This window comes from Lissotriton helveticus, chromosome 3_1 (assembly GCF_964261635.1).
Source record: "Lissotriton helveticus chromosome 3_1, aLisHel1.1, whole genome shotgun sequence".
NCBI lineage: Eukaryota > Metazoa > Chordata > Amphibia > Caudata > Salamandridae > Lissotriton > Lissotriton helveticus.
In genome coordinates this window covers 1,097,464,399-1,097,484,796 of record NC_136061.1, presented here as the reverse complement: position 1 = coordinate 1,097,484,796, position 20,398 = coordinate 1,097,464,399, and the positions used below count along the sequence as shown (strand labels likewise).

General features: G+C 41.7%; 1 protein-coding gene across 8 annotated transcripts in view; it reads right to left on the bottom strand.

Annotated features, from left to right (window-relative positions):
- RBMS1 (RNA binding motif single stranded interacting protein 1) overlaps positions 1 to 20,398 on the bottom strand; it is a 764,797-nt gene that overhangs the window by 181,080 nt on the left and 563,319 nt on the right. For all 8 annotated transcript variants that reach the window (XM_078681673.1, XM_078681675.1, XM_078681672.1 and 5 more), the window contains exon 4: positions 19,114 to 19,205. In XM_078681673.1, the coding sequence (XP_078537799.1) occupies positions 19,114 to 19,205 (92 nt within the window). The remainder of the gene's footprint in view (positions 1 to 19,113; positions 19,206 to 20,398) is intronic.

Sequence of the window (20,398 nt, the reverse complement as noted above, 5' to 3'; positions counted from 1 at the left end):
TGTAAGGTTAAAGTCGGATCATTAGCTAAGGCTGTAATGATCTTCCGTTCATGTGGATTGAGATTATCGTGTGTTTTGGTAGTAAAAGACAGTCTCTTAATGTCGTTGTGAATAAGTGTCTCAAATGTGTCCAATGTCTTGTGGGACACTGGTGGCATGAAAGTGCTTTTAGGTTTTAATGGGCTAACCCTTGTGGATGGAAGATGGGGGTCTGGTGGAACCACATTAGTGAAGAAGTGTTGTAGCTTTAATAGTCGCATGAACTTAAACATGTCGGCCTGTACCTGCAAAGAAGTGGTGGTATTGGTGGGTACAAAAGACATCCCACGGAAAAATACTGCAATCTGTTGGGAATTAAGTTGTTGAGAGGAAATATTCATGACTAAGTCACGATCTTGCCGCTGCGCAATGATCGTCCGGCTTTTTCTTTGTCCTCGCCTAGTCTTTCTGTTGATGATGTGGCACCTTTGGCCTGGCTGGTGGGGGGTCTGTCTAGATCCTGTACCTGTACTAAAAAAAGGTGCAGTAACCGATGGTTGAGATGTTTCTATGCTAACGGTTGAAGGTCCTGCTATTTGAGATTGTATAACTTGTTGAGCAGAAGTACGATTGACTGTCATGTCCTTATCAGATACTAGGCTTTCTTCTGAGGAGTTAGTAGCTGTGGTGGTTTTTCGTGGTACAAAACGTCTTTTGGAATAAATTTCAGCCCAAGTATAGACTTCATTCAGTTTATAGTCAATCGTATCACGTTTATATTTGCGTAGTTTACCCTCCTGTAGATCCCTACATCTGAGAAGGTAAGGAGTTCGCCTTCATAACACTTAAATCACAAATTTAAGTGACTAAAAAAATTGATGATATTTGCAGATGGGCAGGACAGATGGGTGTACGTATTTCACAGTAATATTTCTTCTCTGGTAGATAAAGGTGTTATGCTCCAGTCTGAACTGGGAACAGTCAGAAGGTTCTGACAGGTGAATTATTTCTTGTATGAGCTTACCTAGAAAGAGCAGGATACAAATTGTGCTGTAGTAGGTCTGTGGGGGGTCTTTTGTCTACAAACCGGCTCCATGAAATCAGGGGCTGATTTAATCACCCGAGGTTCTTCTGTCCAGCAGCATTTTGCATACTCGAGCATGTAGTTACTACTTTTATGCCCAATTGTGGACACAAGCACCAGTGCACAGTTGTTTTTCTCCCCCATAAATTTTAGCCAGGTTGAGAAGCTGTCACGCTGCTGAACAACATCTCTAAAAGACATTGAAAAAGCCAATAGCTCTCGCACAGATCTATATGCTTTGCCAATGTTTGCTAATAACACCACGGACTCTTGACAGGACACCTTCTGTCTCACTTGTTGGGAATACATGCTTGAGTGGGGTAGCAAAAGCGCCATGGGACATTAATAAAGGCAAAGAGTTGGACCTCCAAGGTCTTATTGTCAGGTTATACGAGGCTGTCACAACTGAAGTGGAGTTCCCGCTCACATCCTGTACCCTGGTACCACTGCACCTGCTGTACCCTCGATAGTTATTTGCCTGGAAAGCATGAGAGTGTGTCTCATCCCTACTCTTGATTTATCCACCATCAGCAAGCGGCTGGCATTGGCATTTTTTAGATCACATGTGAACATATGCCTGAAAATAAGGGTGCTTCAGGTACAGGGGTGTAGGGCCAGACCTTTAGATTTCCATTTTATACTTTTACAGGGTCCCTTTCACTTCTTATTTTCATTTTCATTTTCTTTTCCTAAAGTATACTGCAGCTCCCAAGATAGGGCTAATGGATTTTCTTGCAGCTCATTCCATCCTGCCTGGCCATTTCCTCTAACCTGGATAACCTATGGAATGGTATTAGCCATTGTGTATCATTGTTTTACCATTCCAAAATGGCAAACATGTTGGGTCTAACCATGGTAGCCATGCTAGAACTTTAAAAGTATAAGCCAGTACAGTTAAATTGCATGACGGAGATCACATGCCATGTTTTATTTTATTTGTTATTGCAAACACTGTATTTAGAAGGCAGAATGTTTTTCCACCTTTTATTCTTTTAATTTATCTTGCACATGCGGTTGAGTTTCTGTTTTATTGTGGTTGTGTAAGTGAATGAATGAAAGAATGAATACATGGTGGATGTACGTATTCATGAGTGCAAGGATGAATGACACCCGTCCATGTGAGCTGTCTGCCGCACGCCCAAATGACTGGAATGGATCTTTAATTGATAAGGCAACCGACTGGCATTGTGAATGTGTGTTCAACGACCAGAGGCGAGGCAACATGTGTGGCTTGACAAACCAATTTCTTTTTTGCTAACATATACAATAGGCTTTATAAGTTCAAATATAATAAAAAAGGGAAAACAGTGCTGCCTTAAGGTTATGTGTGTATGCTTGCACAGAGTTAAATAAGAAAAAATAAACAACTTTGCAAAAAATACATTTGAAAAGTAAACAGAAAATGGCTCACCCTCCATGGGCCTGTTGTGAACTACTTTTTAGGTAGATGCGCACAAGAATAAAGGCCATCCTCACAGTGAATAGAGCCATTGGCTGAAGTGTTTTTGCTCTGGTTGTTCCTACTTTGCTCTCCCCCTCTTGGCCTTTTCCTGCCTTTTTCTCCCACGGCCTCCCTGTATGTTCCATACCTGCTCCCGCGCTCGCCCACTTTCTGCCTCCTGTGCCTCTACCAACCCTTCCCATCCACTCCTCCCTCCGCTCCCCTGGACTACTTAATGGTTGCTACTGGAGCACCAAAGGCCAGCCAGCCCGTGTCTGGCAACAGGACCCCTGGTCCTCCCCTCCACTCACTGCTACCCCGCTGCTACCCTCTGCGGCCTCAACCCAGGATGCGACTCAGTGCATTGCTGCCACACAGCACCACACAACACCGAGGGGGCGTTCACCTGCAAGTTCTCTTGCACTCTTCCACACTCACAACTCTCACTCAAAGCAAACAACTCTGGCTGTCAGAGCAGCCTGCTCTGACAGCACCCAACACTTGGCCCTCTCATACCAATACTCACCAGTCACCATGCACTCCACACTCTCATGCATGCTCCTCAGAACCTGCTCACTAACCAAACACACCTCAGTTATCTGGGACCTGCTGCACAACCACACGAAGGACCGGCTATTCCTAATGCAGACCTGGATGAAGCCCGCTACAGCCCCTGACATCAACACAGCCATCCCTTTGAGGTACAGAATCACCAGGTAAGACAGACAGCACAAGCCCAGTGTCAGAATTGCTATCACCTTCATGGACACTTCAACAGAGACATCCACCAGCAACATGGAAAACCTGTTGTTCAAACGTCACAGCCAACTTTACCCTGAGCAGCACCCTAATCTGCAGACCACCAGGGCTGTGTGCTGACTTCTTTAAAACCAGTGCAGACTTCATCGTAACCCTCATCCTAGACTCTAGTACCTTCATTCTCCGCGGAGACCTGAACTTCCAGCGCCGACCCACGCTCAACAGGTGTACATGAAGACCTCAAGGACCTAGGCCTCACCCATTGCGTGAAAAGACGCACACGCTCTGCCAGACACCTCCTGGACCTGATCTTCACCTCCTTTAACACCTTGGCCAAAAAGCCCACATGTGCTCATCAAGTTGAGAATTCCCGTACCGTACAACCACAGATCGTCTACCACCAGACCAGCCCGCCGAAACTGGACCAACTTCCCAGAGGAAGACTTGACTATTGCACTCACAACACACACACCTGGACACATAAGCCATCATACATGCATGCCTGAACACAGCAGCAACCTACCCGAATCCATTAACACTGCATTACCACCTGCATCAACAGCTTGGCAGCGTACAAGCCAAGCAAAGCTGCAGCATCCAGACCGCTAACCAATTAGTACATGGAGTAACTCTGAATAACAAGAGTCGACAACAAATAAATGGAACACATATGGATACGGAGTCAAGTGCTCACAGACAGAAACTCCTTCAAACCTGCCCTGAGATAATACCACCAACTGATCTGAACCACTAAACACACTGTACTTGGAGAGCACATCAATACCAACAGCACAAATAGAAAGATTTAATCTCATAATTGGCTGCCTCCAACAGAATCTCCACTTCACAGGACCTATTCAATAGCCTGTCGCTGTTCTTGTGCAGCAAAATATTCTCAATATACAGCAACTTCAAACCTCAACCTGACCCAACAGACCTCGCAACTCTGATCCCCCTCTAATTCAAGGATTCAACTTCGACCACGTCGCCCACCATCACCAGACGAAACTGCCATCACCATATAGTCTTCCCACTCCAGGGACCCATCAGACCCTTTTTCCACCACCTCTTCATCAGAGGCCTGTATGCACTCACTCACCTCATGAACGCCATCATCTCATACCACCTTTCCGAACATATGGAAACATACCAAAGTCCTTACCCTGCTCAAGAAACTCACCCCAGACCCGTTAATGCTTTACAACTACAGACCGATCTTCCTGCTCCTGTACACAGCCAAAGTTCCAGAGAAACTAATCAACATCACACAGTCCAGCTAAAGACCCAACCAAAGCATGGAAACAGCCTTCCTTGCATCAAGAGACGACATCTGCATGATTCTAGACAGAGGAGACGAAGGTTACCCATATCGTCCTGGACCTCTCAGTGACTTCTGGTGCTGCCATAAAAGCTCTATACTAAAAAGAACCCCTGGATTTATAATCGGCTTAGGGATAATTTGTTAAAATATATCAGATGTTCAATTTGTATGTACTGATATAATATATATGTTTGGTAATCTAATATTGTGACAAATTGAAGTGGCAGACCCATTTTCACTCCACAGGTTCAATTACATCGTTGGAGTGTGTGTATATAATTCTGTACAGTATGGTGGAAGGATGGGAATAAATGTGGATGGTTGATGGTATGAATGGTTGATTGCTTGAATATTTATTTATCATATTTGTTCGTGTCCCCTTAATCATCAATAATGGTATCCTTTGTTATTCAAATTATGTGGTAATCGTGTTGTGTGTTTTTTTAAAACAAGAAAAAAGCAAATAAAAAGCAACTCAGAAGCTTTCGGATGTTAATAAATTGGACATTCTGAACTAAAATAGATTGTTTGTAATAATTATCAGCATTGGCACTTTTGTTTGTTAAGATGTTAGAATTACACATAGCATAAATTATAACTGTCCAATGCTGTGTGCTATGTTAGATAGCAGCAAATTGCAAAAGGCAGCCGAACAGTCCAATAGACGAAGAGAGTTGTGTGGAAGACCCTAAAATTGTATTAAAATCAAAATGTCTTGGCTAACCCCACACTTATAAATGTGGTGTCAAATAAAGAAGCTTATGGAGGAAAATGAAATACTGAAAAAAGACTAAAACATAAGGAGGCTCCACCGGCGTTAATGTGCATGCATTGCACACAATTGTGTCAATCAGTGATCAGAATACATTGTCTGTAATACCAAACTTCATTCCGGCTGTACAGAACCAGTTTGATTGTATATACACCCATTAGTGGAGAAGTGTGGCTCAATGGTTAGAGCAGGCAGACCTTGATGCAGAGCTCTGGCCAGGGACCAGGGTTCGATTCCCGCCTCGGCGGGTCTCTGGCTCATTAATTCCCCAGACTGGATATTCTCGCCTCAGTGCCTGTTCTGATCATGGGTCCCATGCTGCAACTCTGGGCAATAGCTTGCTTAGTCTCCACAACGGCCCCAAAAGCGCTGGGATGCCTGGCTGCACCTGGGGGGTGCCTAGGAGTGGACATTTCCCAGGAAAGCCAGGAAGGGTTCCTAAGCGGTATACGGACAGCGCCGGGACACCTCCGGTGGAGGTAGCTGTGTGCTTTACAAATTCCGACATTTACATTTACAATTCATACCGATATAGAACTTCGGAACTGGAGCCAATGAAGAAAAACAAGCACTGGCAAAGCCGATATGTCTTGCTTTTGAGACCTGTAAGCTCGGTCAAAGCCTTTTTTTTTTGGTTCATGTTGTACAGCATCAGCAATGCTGAGAAGCATCGTAATGCATGCGCATGAACTGGTGACATTATTTTATTTACTGATCAAAGATGGATCAGTAAATAAAAATATAAGAACTTATCAAAGTGCTTTGATTCCTAAAGTGGAAAGACAAGAAGCAATTTACTGCCTGGACCTTCCCCAAAATTAAAATGTAAAAACAAAAAAACAAAAAATTGAATGGAGAGAGGAATGGAGGGGTGGGGTGGGCAACAGAGGACGGGTCAGAATAGCCGGTTGGAGATGGTGGGGTGGAGTAAAGGAAAAGAAGCATACGAGGGAGGGAGTAACAAATCGGTTGGGGGAGTTGCACACGAGGGAGAAAACAGTCTGAAGGCAAATGGAGAATCACACTGATGAGAGCAACACGAAGCACGGGGAAGAAAACCACATGGGCGAGAGAGAGCACCCTGGATTAGACATCAGGACAGAAGTACATGAATGAAAGACAGCAACACTGAGCAAGGGGGCGAAGAGAGGCACATGAGAAAGACCGATGGAGAGCACATATACTTTCATGGAGTGCTTAAAACAAAAAGTTAAAAGATAGTTTTCTAAAAGTGAGCAGTTGCAGGACAAAAGCTGAAAATCTATGCTCAATGTCAGGAAGAAACACCTGATGGTCACAAGGGAAATAAACAAATTAGAACTATGCGAAAGAGTACTAATGATGCCAACCAAAAGTAAGAAATGGGCAGGCTAGAAGTCCCTGTCTGGTCTTAGTAAGCACAATACATATTGTGCAACCAGACCGCCTAGTAGGCCTGACTTAAAAAACACATGTATTCTTCGCCTGACGTAAAAAAAAAACATGTATTCTTCCAATGAACTGATCAATGGACCAGCGTAAAAATGGAAAACGCAAAATTAAAAACTCCATCTTGCTTGCAGGACCAAATGTGCAAAGTAGGAGTCCCTTCACCTCTACTTTTCTCTTTTGATAAGAGAAAAATAAAGTCTCTCATCCAGTATCCACGCGCTGAACAGGTTTCTTCCTCTCAAAGACACTAAGAAATACTGCTTTAAATTGTCCAGTATAGCTCAGAGTAAAATAAAATGTAGGCATGTGAGGCACTGGACTGTGCTTGTTTGTGTGAATGTGGTTCCAAGGCACACAAGTGAGTTTGTCTGGGGCAGAGTGAGCCGAGGAGAAAGAATGACAGCGTGTTTGAGAGCTTTGTGCCAACGCCCTGCTGAACGGGAAGTGACGAAGGACAATGTGCCGTATATAAAGAGGGAACATGTGACTGCTGCATACATCTGCATCAGCATACGGGATGCAGCGCGACTCCAGCATGACCGGACAGGCTTCCTGTCCTGCCGCCGACCACATTTCCACTGAGCGAGGCTTTCTCCCATGGCTTTCTCTCTTCAAAACCTTTATGAGGCCAGGTTCATAGGACCGGCGATGGGCTCTCGCCAGCCCCTCCTTGCCTCATGAACAGTTCTCCCTCTGTGATGCCTCCCTTCACGGGAGGTCCCACGTGCGCCCTTTGTGCTGCTTCTCGGCACCCCTGCCCTCCTTTCCAACATGGACGCGTTGGGGGAGGGAGTAGTGTCAGTTCGTTTACAGAACAGCTGTAATTTGAAAATCACAAACCCAACCGATCCTGCTGACATGCAATACTGATCCGGTCTGGCCTCGAGACGGTTTATGCTGCCTCATCATCCTCCTATATCTACAAAAACAGGCATTAGCAAAGCCAACAGACATTGCCTTGGCAAGCCAGTGAGATTAGTTATTTTTATTGAACATGTGCCACACAAAAAAAACATGCTGAATTGTAATGGCAGTCTATTGCGTGCAATATAAACATTTTGAATTAAAAAATAAATCCCTGATGTGGCTGTTTTTATTAGTGATTTTTTTCAATAACAAGCCTTACAGTTGGTTCATGCAGTCATTATTTGTGAAAGAGACAAAAGGAAATCACCACCTAACGAAAGTGCTCAAATCCCTGCCAGCTGCAGTGCTACAATGCCATTTAAATACTTTAGAACACCAACTTCAACAAGCATTAACAAAGCCAATATGTCTCGCATTTAGGCTTTTCCAATATTGTTTAGCCAAGCTGCACAGCATCACTACTGCTTGAGGATAATTTAAAAAAAAAAAAAATTTAAGCAGCTGCCCAAGTAATGTATATGTGCCTACAAAATGACTCTGGTGGGGTTTTTTGTGTTTAGTTACTGATCCAAGTTGGACTGGTAACTAAAAGGACCAAAATAATGAGCGAAAAGTTTTTTTTTAAATGTACGTGGAGCATAATGTACATACAGAGGTGGGGAGGAGGCGCAACGGGTGAGAACAACGTGGAGCACTAGGGGGAGAAGCACACGGGGGAGCTGGTAACAGAGGGTGTACATGGGTGGATAGGCGATGCAGCAGGTGAGACAGGAGTGTCTGAGGGGGGAAAGCAAAACAGAGGGCAGAGGTGGAGAGGAGAAGCAATGAGCAAGAGCACAACATGGAACGGGAAGGAGAGAAGCTCATGGGCGAGAAAACTATTGGGAAAGTACATGAGGGAAGGAGCAACAAGGAGGGGGTGGCGGACAGAAGCACACATACGCTAGAGCACAACACGGAGGGCAAATACAAGACTGAAAAGTTGGAACATGAATTAGAAGCAGGAACATTGTGAGTGACAGGAAAACCAACCTATAATAAGCAATAGGTGGGCTTCCAAGTCCCTGTATATTCTTGTTAGGTCCACAATACATCTTGCAACAGACAGCGCATGGGCTGTCTAGTCGGTGAAACCGAAAAGGTGCTCTTCAGTTCCAGGGCTGGTGGGTCAATACTTAATCAGTGTGTTTTTATTAATGTACTTTAGCCTTATTATTCTTATCCTTTATTTTTCTTAGTCATCCTTGTGTGTTTCAACAAACTCTTCAGGTTAGAGAAATTCAAGCCAAAGTACATTTTCTATTCATAAGTAAGATTTACATGGGTTTTCATACCGGTTTCTATGTACACCTGCTTACTAAGAAGCAAACAAACACTTCCTTTAAAATGAAATGCAATGATTATATATTTTTAACATTTTTATTGCAAATAAGTGGTTTCACGTGTAGGCAACTGCATGGTTTCCTTCTTTTGTGTGGCATTTGCTTGCAATAATAAAGTTAAAGAACACACTGCTATCCAAGGTCAAATCTGTCGTTTATGCCAATGCTTGTTTATGGTAATTACTTAAAGTGTGACCCTCAGAAACCAACAACTGTATTTGGCGATGGTCACATCTCGGAAAACAGGAACTGCTGTCTGTCACGCAATCGCACAACAAACTGAGTTTGGAAACTCATTCAGACTTGGCTGGCAACAGAAACTCCTCAGATTTCTGGGAGGGTGCAGCATCCACAGCGGAATTCCCTTCACCATATAGAAAGTATGGTGTAGGAAATTCCACCTAAGGATCTGGGCCTCCAGAAGGAAGATGATTTTCTGTTACCTGCCAAAAGAATTACTTTTGATATCGGATATCTGGTGCAGCCTCTGAGAGGGAGTGGGAAAAGTCACATCAACAGGAAACGTTTGTTAGCGGTAATTAGTCGAATACGTGCTCTCAGACAAACGAAATGGCAATTAATGATCGGCTGGCCAGCACACTATTTTAATTCTGCAAGAGCAACTTAAGAGACCTCTGCCCAGGCGCCTCACAGAGCTCTGGCTGCAAAATTCCAGACTATTTTTAAGCAAGGGCGCCAAAGCTGTATTACACAAGTTACTATAGAAACCACGAACTATTTACTTCCTTCTTGTGCTTGGATGACCTAACCTGAAAGCAATTCATGTAATTAAAATAACTAAGCAAGACTTATGACATGCATTTAAAAAATAAACAAATGCTTCTTATGCTTTATACTTTATTCGATAAAAACAAACTTTATCATAAAAGTACACAATTCATTGCTAAAAGAGATATTAAAACTTTTAAAAAAGTGATATCTTTTCAAAAACAACACAACATTTTAAAAATAGATTAAACAAAGTCCTAAAGCAGGGAGCAGAGGACAGAGGATCAGACCTATTCTGGTGGGTATATACTGTACACAATTTCCTGCCCCATGCTCATTTTACAAGTCTTGAACGTATCTGCCAGGCCTTTCCCAAGAATTTGGCAACTCCGCAAAAAACCATCGTAGATGTTGTATCTGTTGTCAATATGCGGAGTGCCGTCACATGGTGCCTGACTCCCAGTTCTCTACATACTGGCAAATGACACTCTTCTCTTCCAAGGTAACCCAAGGCTGTTTACCCCAAGAAGACAAATCCGAACTTTAAATGAGCTTTTTACAAAGTTGTAAGCAGCTCTCACATATCTAATCAATGCTATGATGCCAGGGTGGGTGCTACTGCGCTGCCTGATTTATTTGCCTTTTATACCAAAGGTTTACAAGCTACAACCCCAAAAAATGCCATAATACCAACTGATATGCCATAATAGTAATTGCCTCTTGGCCATATAGCGGTCACATGAGGTGCACGTTGCTGTGACCGCAAATTGAATTTGAGATATTATGCACCATTGAAAATGAGGCACTTACCCATGCAGGTAGACCCCAGTCTTGCGGCCACAATGCATACACATAAGCAGCAGTAAATCCTTGTGGGATTGTACACTGGTCGTCTCCCAGGAGAAACAACAATCCCTTGAGGCAACCTCTGAGGTTTCTTAACCGAACAAGCAGAGGCAGAGGGTTAGTGGTATAGGGAGTTTACAAGGGATAGCGTTCATGTAGGCCCCCCTGATTTACACGAGGAAGCTGTGGTGATCAGTAGTCCTGAGATTAAATGTAACTGCGTCATAGTAATCGGAGTAATGTTGGTTACTTTGTGTTACTCCTGCTATGCAGAATTTCTGAAAATTGCGGGATTGTGACGGCTCGAAAAGCAATTTGTTGAAAAATTTCACAGCAGAAGCACAACAACAATTAATTCAGCGCAAAATCCATGATCGGGTTCATTTTAGAAGTGAGGGTGCATTCTACGCTACGAAAATAGTGATAAATGCACGGTTATGCAATTTGAGTAATCTTTCTATTATTCTGCATAATAACGCTACAACAACTACGTGAATTAAGTAATCAGTGCGCATCTTTTTGGACATTTGGTTGCAAAGTGGCACTTTGCCCTAGGAATCCCATTAATGTAGGACCTTGGGTTGATGGGGACAGACACTAAGCCAGGTCACTTGAGTGTCACAAAAATTAACAAAGATGCATATGTTTAATCACGCAAACACACAGGAATAGCCCAATGGGTCAAGTGCACCAGCAGTGTAGTGTCAGTCACTTGATCACCGGACAGCACAGCTTTCCAGATAGCCATACTTCAAAACTGTGTTCATTACACCAGATGGTTCTCATAAAAAAAACACTGTGGAAAAATGCAATTTACACAAGCAAATTATTAAACAATTAATGAATAACTGTTACACTAGGTCGAGCACACAGAATATTTCAAATACAAAAAGTCCACAAAGTAAGTGCTCTGTTAACATTTATTTTAAGATATCCCATAGGAAGTTCCACTTTGCCACAGCTACTCGTACACCAGTAATCTTTGTCATTTCCTCGAACAGCCCAACACCTGGTAAATTTTCAGTAAGGGGGAAAGATTATAGACGTGCCTAGTCCACAACCCCAATCCCTCAACCAATTTTTTTTCACCCTGAAGTGCGAGTCACAAAAGCATTTACAAGGATGGAAAGTAGTACTACAGCATTAATCTTATATGTACTCTTGCATGCCTCTGTGACTCCGCATCGAAACCTCTAACTCACTTTTTGTTAAGAGTGCAAGGAGGATATGGTCCTTTCTATAAGTAGTAATTGTATATGAATGTATCCATTTTATTTGTTTTGGAGCTAATTCACCAAGGAATATAAGAGAACGTAAAAAAGTACTACAGGAATACTACTTTACATACTATAAATGCCTTTGTGAGTAGGCTCCTATGTAGCTACTGCCATGCTCAAGGGAACGTATCACTTTTAGTGACTTACGATTGCCCATAATAAGCCAATGCTACTGAGCGTCTGTAGCCAAACAACCAATTTTTCCATATTTCTGGATTAAACCAGTAAAATATTCCAAGACACTATGCAACCAGGCATTGTGAATAGCCACCATTCACTTATGCATAAGGCACTACAGACCGGGCCACTAGAATTATGCAGCAGGGAAACCAAATTATGCAGCAGAGTTAACTAAACTATATGGCAAGACAGGGCAAATTATGCATCTTAAAGCAGCACATTTTATGGCACTATTTTTAGACCTTGGCTAGCAGACGGCGCATGCCGTCTGTTTGCAAAAGGACCCATTGCCAGCTTATTGTGGGTTTAGAGGCCATCCATTGCTCACTGTTAATTGGCTTTATTATCACAACGACTTGCTTACGGTTTGTTAGCTTGTGTGGATTTCACTTCCCCGTCTTGTGATTGTTCCTCCCGTGGAGGATGGCCACATTACTTGCACAACTTTTTCCTTTTTGGATAAGTACTCCGAGAGAATATGTGTTTTCTAGCGGTTTTCCTCAAGTACTTTTTTCCCCTCTCAGCTCCTCTCCATGTTGCGATCTCTCCTTTGTGTGCTTCTCTCCGCCCCCCCCCTCCGTGACATGCTTGCCATTGTGTTTCTCCAAACTGTTATTTTCTTGCTTGTTTGCTTCTCCTATCCCAGCCCAATATTGATGTCTCTAGCCCAAGTGCTACTCTCCACCAACTACACGTTTCTGTCTAGCCCATTTGTGTCTCTTCCAACCCCATGCTCCACATTCCTCTCCCTCACCTGTATTGTTTCCTTCCCTCATGTTGCTTCATCTCCCGTGCAGTTTCCTATGGCAACTCTGAATTACGTACAACTACACATTCACCTAAACTGTGAAGTAAAGTACTATTGATGTCTGTCAAATCTCAGATTCCATCTGGAACAGGATTTAGACACTGAATATTTGTGGATGGTGGAGTATGTGTTAAAGAGGTTCTAGAACACTTCACCATGGCACAGTCGCCAAAGCATACTACCTACCTGTGACTATATTGTCGACAATTCTCAATTAAGTACCTGTGGTTGCCCACTGTACCAATCCACTACATACTTTTTCTTTTTAAGTCCCACATTTCCCTTTACATTCTGACATTTCCATATACTTTTTAATTGTTAAGTCTCCAGAGTGAAAATTATTTGCATAATAAACCATGTCATTTATAAAGACTGAAAACATTGAATTCAATGTATAGTTTAGAAATACCATAATATACGCGTTTGCTCTTCTTTCAGAATTTTCAATTTTTTTTCTGTATACTTTAAAAAAAATAATAGATCATAGGCAAACATTGGCAAAGTCAACAGCACAGCACTTGCATTATAAAAGTGAGAACTATTGGCTTTGGCAATGTTCGTTTTGTTTTGCTTCTTTTCTGTGCAGGGAGAAAGGTTTGCCAGACTGAAGGCCACAGAAACGAGACGGCTTACTGAATTAAGATTACACTGGTCTATCATGACCATTAAAGGTACAGGCTCTTGTGTTATTGTTTCTCTTGGTCACATGCCAGATCTCTACTTAACAACTGCTGAAAACCAACCTCTGAATCTTCGATAATGAAGGACTACACAAAGTATATTAGACTTGCTGCTGTACTTCTAATTCCCTTAAGGAAATTCACTATATGTTCTTTACTTTCTATCTCGTGTGTTTTAATAACATCTAATCAGCATTGTTTTGAGGCTTATAAATTGTTTGGGCTGGTGAGCGAGTAGGCCTTTGAGCACTGGCAGACAATATTTTTTGTCGACTATCATGGGTCCTTGCCTAAAAAAGTAGATCCTTCTATAGGATTTACGTGTTGTCAATAATGGCGATTGTCTTCTTCGTAGAGGCCTCCTGTCTGAATACGCATTTGTGTAAATGGCACTGTTTGGTGCAATTACTCGTTGGCAAACGTTTATCTAATACGGTCTATGGTGCCAAACGCGCATTGGCATCACGTCCCCACACATCCTTTAATTTGAGCAATTCTCTTGTGCCGCTTTAATTTTCCTGGCGTTTGAAAACATTCAACACTTATCAATTTAGAGTCATGGCTGCAACTTGCCTTTTATGCTCACTTAGTGCTATTAGTTTTGTAGATATTCCAGCTGTCCCTTCTTTGAAATCCTTAAATTGGTTTCCAGCATGCTTTCTTTATGATTTAATAACTAGTACTTTATAATTTTGCCTCAATTCCCAGATACGTAATAAGACTGAAATAGCTAAACTGCAATTACTAAGTGTGTGTAGGTGACAGTTAGGGATGCAATATGCCTAATTATGTTCCCTTAAGTTAGCTCACTTCGATCAATTCTCGAACACCTATTTAAGACTCGGGCATTTGTAGTTACAGGTCCATTTTATTAAAAGCAGTTTAGTTTCACGTATGCTGGCTGCCTCCTCTTTGTAATGTGCATAAAGGGTGCATTGTGGTCATTAGCTCCTTTCGGGAACGTGAGAAAGATGCAAATGCTTCAGTATATTTCAGCTGTGCATCGAGTATATTTTCAAAGACTTCCCATCAGCGTTCCCCATTGCAGCCAAACACACCGGCTAATTTCTCGCCACACACCTCCATATTCCCAGAAAGCTTCTTTCCTCAGAATTCGGACATCAGATAAAATGTGAAATAAATTATTAAACATGCTTTTACGTGCATATAAAACATTGTTTTCACCAGTTACATTTCAGCTTTATTTCAGCAGTGGCTTTTGAAACCTGGATTTTACATCAACATTCATCCTGAGAGCATTTAGATATAAAGTGCTGTACACATGTTTTACTTAATTAAGAGCTGTTGCCCTCTGTTCAGGCATTTCACAGTAGTTAACATACTCTGGCAAGGGTGTTCACTACTAGTAATAGTCTGCCATGCAACTAGTGGGTTCAGACAAACGCAAAGCGCCCGATGAGAGAAACAGGCAGTTAATAGCTGTAAAGGCCCGCCTATAGGAGGGCAGTAATGTCACGAGCACCACCCCCTCACTTCTCTCGTTCACCCCCGGCAGACAATCATATCCACTGTCCGCGTGTCTCGTGGTTGCTTCACACTCATTGGAAGAAGAATGCAAGCAAAAAGCACTAATTAATGTCATCACCAAAATGATTTGAATTGGCTGAACCAAAGTCCTCATTCTATACAGCGTGTTATTATTAAAAAGATAAGATTCCTAAATGAAGTCTATTTATTTTATAAATTGTTTCCTTGCCATTAAATACCCATAAAAGTTCTGGTGAAATATGTGCTGGTATTTCAATGTGCATAACATGCAGATACCTTGTCCTTGAGGATGTCTTTTAAGTGAGGATTGTCACGTCAATATGCCAATTGCAAGTCCCATTAGAATTTAAACACCTCCCGAAGGCAATGGCTCATAGATTTCTACTTCAGTATTCACGCTAAAATGTATAAGATGCTTGCCTAGCCCTTAAAATGTTCAGGTTACTGCTTTGTTGATGCACAATCACCCTCAAAGGTAACACCCACAACTGTGCCTTTTGTTCTCTTTCTCTGTTGTCATAGTGTATTCTTGATTTTTTAAGTTATCAACCTGCTTGTTTCTTTTCTTTTATGGACGGTCCTCCTTCCCTTTCTTCCTTTCGATGTTGCTTCAACATTTTCTCTGATACAGAGTGCCTCTCCTGCTTCTGAACCCAAGGCCGGAAAAAATTATTTGAAGATGGCAACTATGTGGTTGGGCACTGTGTGTTTATGCTCAACCTCAAAGGGAGGTCACCTGAACCTTGCCATTGGCCAATGTCCCAAAGAAAAACACCCTTATATACAGTTTCCATACCCAACCACCAGATGGAGAAATAATGCACAGCATGGGATTGTAAAGGAGATTCAAACTGCAAAATAGTAAGTTCCCTTTAGATCCTACAAGAACCTATATAACTCTATCACATTTATATTGGTACCAGGGCTGTATAGAGAGGTGAAGCAAAAATCGACTTCTATTTTAGTGCAAACTGGAAACATGAGATACTGTATTGTAATATTAAGTCTGATGGTCGCATGTACCTCTACGGAACTCATTAGGTTATTTCTGCTTATATCCGTTTCTTTGCGCAAGGTTGTTAATTAATAAAGCAACAGCCACACACGGAATACTCTCAAGACAGGTCTCTTTTTCTCAAACGATTTACGGATTTGTTGAATCGTTAACAACCCAGCTTCACTCTGCATCCACTTCTGTAAAGTGAATTTGTGAAACCGGTCAGCACCCACATTTACACTCACAACGGTTCTGCGCGTCACCTGACACACATCTTTGGGTGGGGAGTCATCATAGGACGCAGAACAGCAGACCTCAAAAAGCAAAGTAACACTTTACTGGCATGCATGAAGTAAAGGCAGAGAGAAATATCTCAAATGTGATAGATTGCGATATCTTTCTCACTTGTTTTGCAGACATCCACATAATCTAAATTTAAGCATCCACAGGACACTTTTTTCACATTATTCCCATTCAGTTAATGTTTTGTAATCTACCACTAACACTGCCCAATGGATAACAATAACCAACATTTCCCTAGGTTAGTCTCCCGCCACATATAGTGCTTCAAGAACTGTATGCAAATACCGAGCACAATGCAATGTTAATAAAGGAGCAGATAATCTGAAGGGACATTTGCACCCAGTGACACCATAGATTTGCACATTTTTGCGGCATATTAAGTTTGCCATTTCACTAGCTTTGTTAACGCCTGCCATTTTGTGAGCTTGGGTTTGTTGCCAGCAACACAGCCTTGGAGGAATCTTCTTTTTTAACTACTAGCTAGCCACGTACCACCGACAGATTTCAGGTCTGGCTCGACAGTGCATCAGTCTATATAATGTATTGTTAAGAGTTCTAGCAAGAGGATTGCTTTTCTCTAACCTCATGTTATTGGCTGTTTGGTGTAACATTCCATCCTCTCTGGAGTGCTTGCATTGCAATGCAGCGGGAAAGTACATTAAATCAGCAAACAAGAAATTTCTTATCACATTGAAGGATTGAACAAATACACTCAAACGAGGGCTACTCATTTTGCCAATGCTTGGTTAGTGTTGCTCTTTCTGTATAGCTTGGAAATGCACAGCATTAAGCTCGTTTTTCCTATCCAGAATAGTTCTCTCTGCCATCTTCATATCAGAGCCTAATGAAAGATGGCTTTTCGACTATTATCCTCACTCGGTTCCCTTTTATGATGAGTTTATTGAATAAGCACAGGAAGCTTTCTGCAATATTACACCCAACATCTATTTAGAAATCTTCTAATACTTACAAAAAGCTTTTATAACATCATAGCCTTTCACCAATGAACAGAAAGCACAATTAAAACCGTATCTTATTTTTAGACAAGCGACTGGGATTCTACACAAGGCAACCATTTTACAACCAGCGATTGATGGAGTGAGAATTATCGTAAAACAACAAATAAACCTTTATGCCGTTGAAAGGCTTTAAGGTCAACACATTAAAATTCACGCTAACTGCAATATGTGCAAAGATTTGGATTCTGTACAAATTTGCCTCCTGGTGTTTTACACCTTAAACCTATCATAAAACATTCACAAACAGAAAATGTATGAGTACACGCATGCGCGGACCTGTCCCCACAGTATCTTTTCAAACAGAGATCCCTCACCATAGTCCTCTGTAAAGCTGCTGCAGCTGGTTAAATATATGCCCTCGGTTAGACGATGCTCCTGTCAGTCCAAAAGCAATTTAATTGTCTCGGGTCTAGTTCGCGCTATATAAAACTCTTTAAAAAAAATTGTTCCGCGGCGGCTGCTCGGAATTGGTATTAACAAATACTGACAATGCCAGTAGGTCTGGACCCATGTTCATAGTAAGCACTTGTGCTTCAGCATTCATGTTCGGTTGAGGCTAAGTAGAGTGAGCACTGCTGTAGAATGTTTTTACAGTCCTTTGGGATGACAGTGCATTATGGAAGGAGGGTCTATTAAGAGCCGCGCATGGAGTGGAGGGTTTGTAGTGCAATGCGGGGGTGGCAGAAATGATGGTGCTGTACAGCAAGTAGTGCTGTAAATCTTACCCATTCCCATGTATCGTTGATTTTCGTATTACAGTTTATCATGCTTCGGAGATCTGTAGGATTTTTGATTTTTAGGCTTTTCTATGTGCATTAATTTTTATAATACACTGGGACCTTGAAATGTCCTGCATGTTAGTATGTAGGTCCTTACTATAAAGTGATAGGAAATAGTGATTAGGGACAAGCCCTGTTTGAGACACCTGGGAATACCCCACAACCCTGATTTTTCCATGTAAGCATTTTGCATGGTGATACCTTACAATATGTGCATTGAGAAAAGAGAACTGACCGATGGAAATTGTGCCGAAGCAGATGCGCTAACTTCGATCACACACATTATCCCTCATTCAGATTATGGAAAACTGGAATGGGGTGGCAAAAATCATCCCAGGGGAAAACTGTAAAATGTTGAAACCAATTTACCCAGGGCAGATTTTACACACTGGTATCCCCAACCTTAGCGCTTTAGGTTTGAATTAATGTATAGGCAGTGATATTGCACATCGCAGTGGATGCTAACAGACCTTCTTTGTAGCACCCCCTTGCTATGTATATCTCGGTTTACAGGTATGCACAAGCAGTGACATCAAAGGCCACTGCATTGCGGCAAGGGATATTTCTCAGATATACAGAATATTCTTATAACTGCAACAGGCCACTATAAACTGCGATTTAATTGGTAAAGAAGAATGATGACGCACCCTTCATTAATAAAAGTGAAACCACCTGCTGCTACACATAGGAGCCTCCTCCTGTCTTCTTGAATTCCGCAAGAAGCTGAAGACCTGGCTTTTCGAGTAGTCCCACTAGGCCCTAGGTGTGGCTAGTGACACATGCTCAGCGCCAGGATAATCGCCTGTGTGATTTGTAGTGTGCTCTACACATCTACATAACATTAACATAAGCAAAAACGAGTTTTTTGGTTTGCAGTGACAATAATATAGAACTACACATTTATAGGTCTTTCATATCAGTAGACACACGTAAATGCCACGGCTTCTTACCTTTGCCATTTGCGCTTGTACCCCAGTTGATTTCAGAGCAGACACTGCTTTTTGAGCAGCTGCAGGGCTGTCAAAATCTACAAAACCATAACCTGTAAAACAGACAATAAAATATGTCAGGGTAATCAAGTCACACAAAAAGAAAAGAAAACCAGAACCACAAGCCTTGCAATCACACAATCTACTGAGTGTACAGCAGCACCCTTTTAAGGACAGAGATATGAGTGTTAATACAAAAATAATATATACGACTACCTTTGTCCAAGACACATGAAAACTTTATTCTTAAATTACATTTTTTAAACTAGCGAACAATGAAATGTATAGCAGAACGCCACAATATCTCGCAGACTTCACACAATGATTTATCAAAAGAGAAATACATTAAAACACGTAAAATCTAACATTACTATTAAAATAAAGAACAAACCATGAAAAGGTCATGGCGATTGTTTAATTGCTCGTTTTATAAAATTATGTCCTTTGCCCCACTAACTGTACGCTGTGATGGTTTGCCCACTTCTGGCCTGGGAGATTTTCTACACAGTAAAGCAATTGATTACCTCTTAAAGCTGTAGGCATGATTGCTTGAATGTATTAAATAAACTTAATTTGGACGATTGCTTTAAGTTTATGAAATATTGTTGGGTTCTGCAATATGTTGAGGTAATGTATTTGACTTGCAATATGAGTAATTTAGTTTTATGATTAACTTTGTATTTGTGCTGGAAGGTTTTAATATAAATAAATACTGAGTTGGTAGCAGATGACAGAAATGGCGAATAACCCTATCCTTTTCAGGTCTATGGATTTGAAATGGATATATGAAGCGCTGTATGACAGACTATATTAACGTGCTCTATTATAAACGGTTACACAAGACTGAAAGGGATCCCTGCATAAATTATATTCCACAGAACAGTACGCCAGTTTTGCAGTCACACCATCACAATTTTCTTTTTTTGTTTTATTTTGTACACGGACCTAGTTACTTGCGTTTTGGTTGTGTGTTTTGTGAGATCCAGTCGATTGTGCAGCCTGGGCCCCGTTAGCTCGCACCCCCATGTCGGCCAGACTCCCCATGGCGAGAATGGACATGACAAGTGCTGCATGATACAATCACTGTGTACAACCACAAATTCTAGCAAAAATTTAACATGGATCACTTTAGAAAGTCTACACTGTGGAGGCTAATAGGTGTGTCATGCATAGGGCACTAGGAATCATACATTGCCTCTGGTAGTTCCTTGCAGCGTTTAATTCTTTAAAAGCAAATAACGATTTA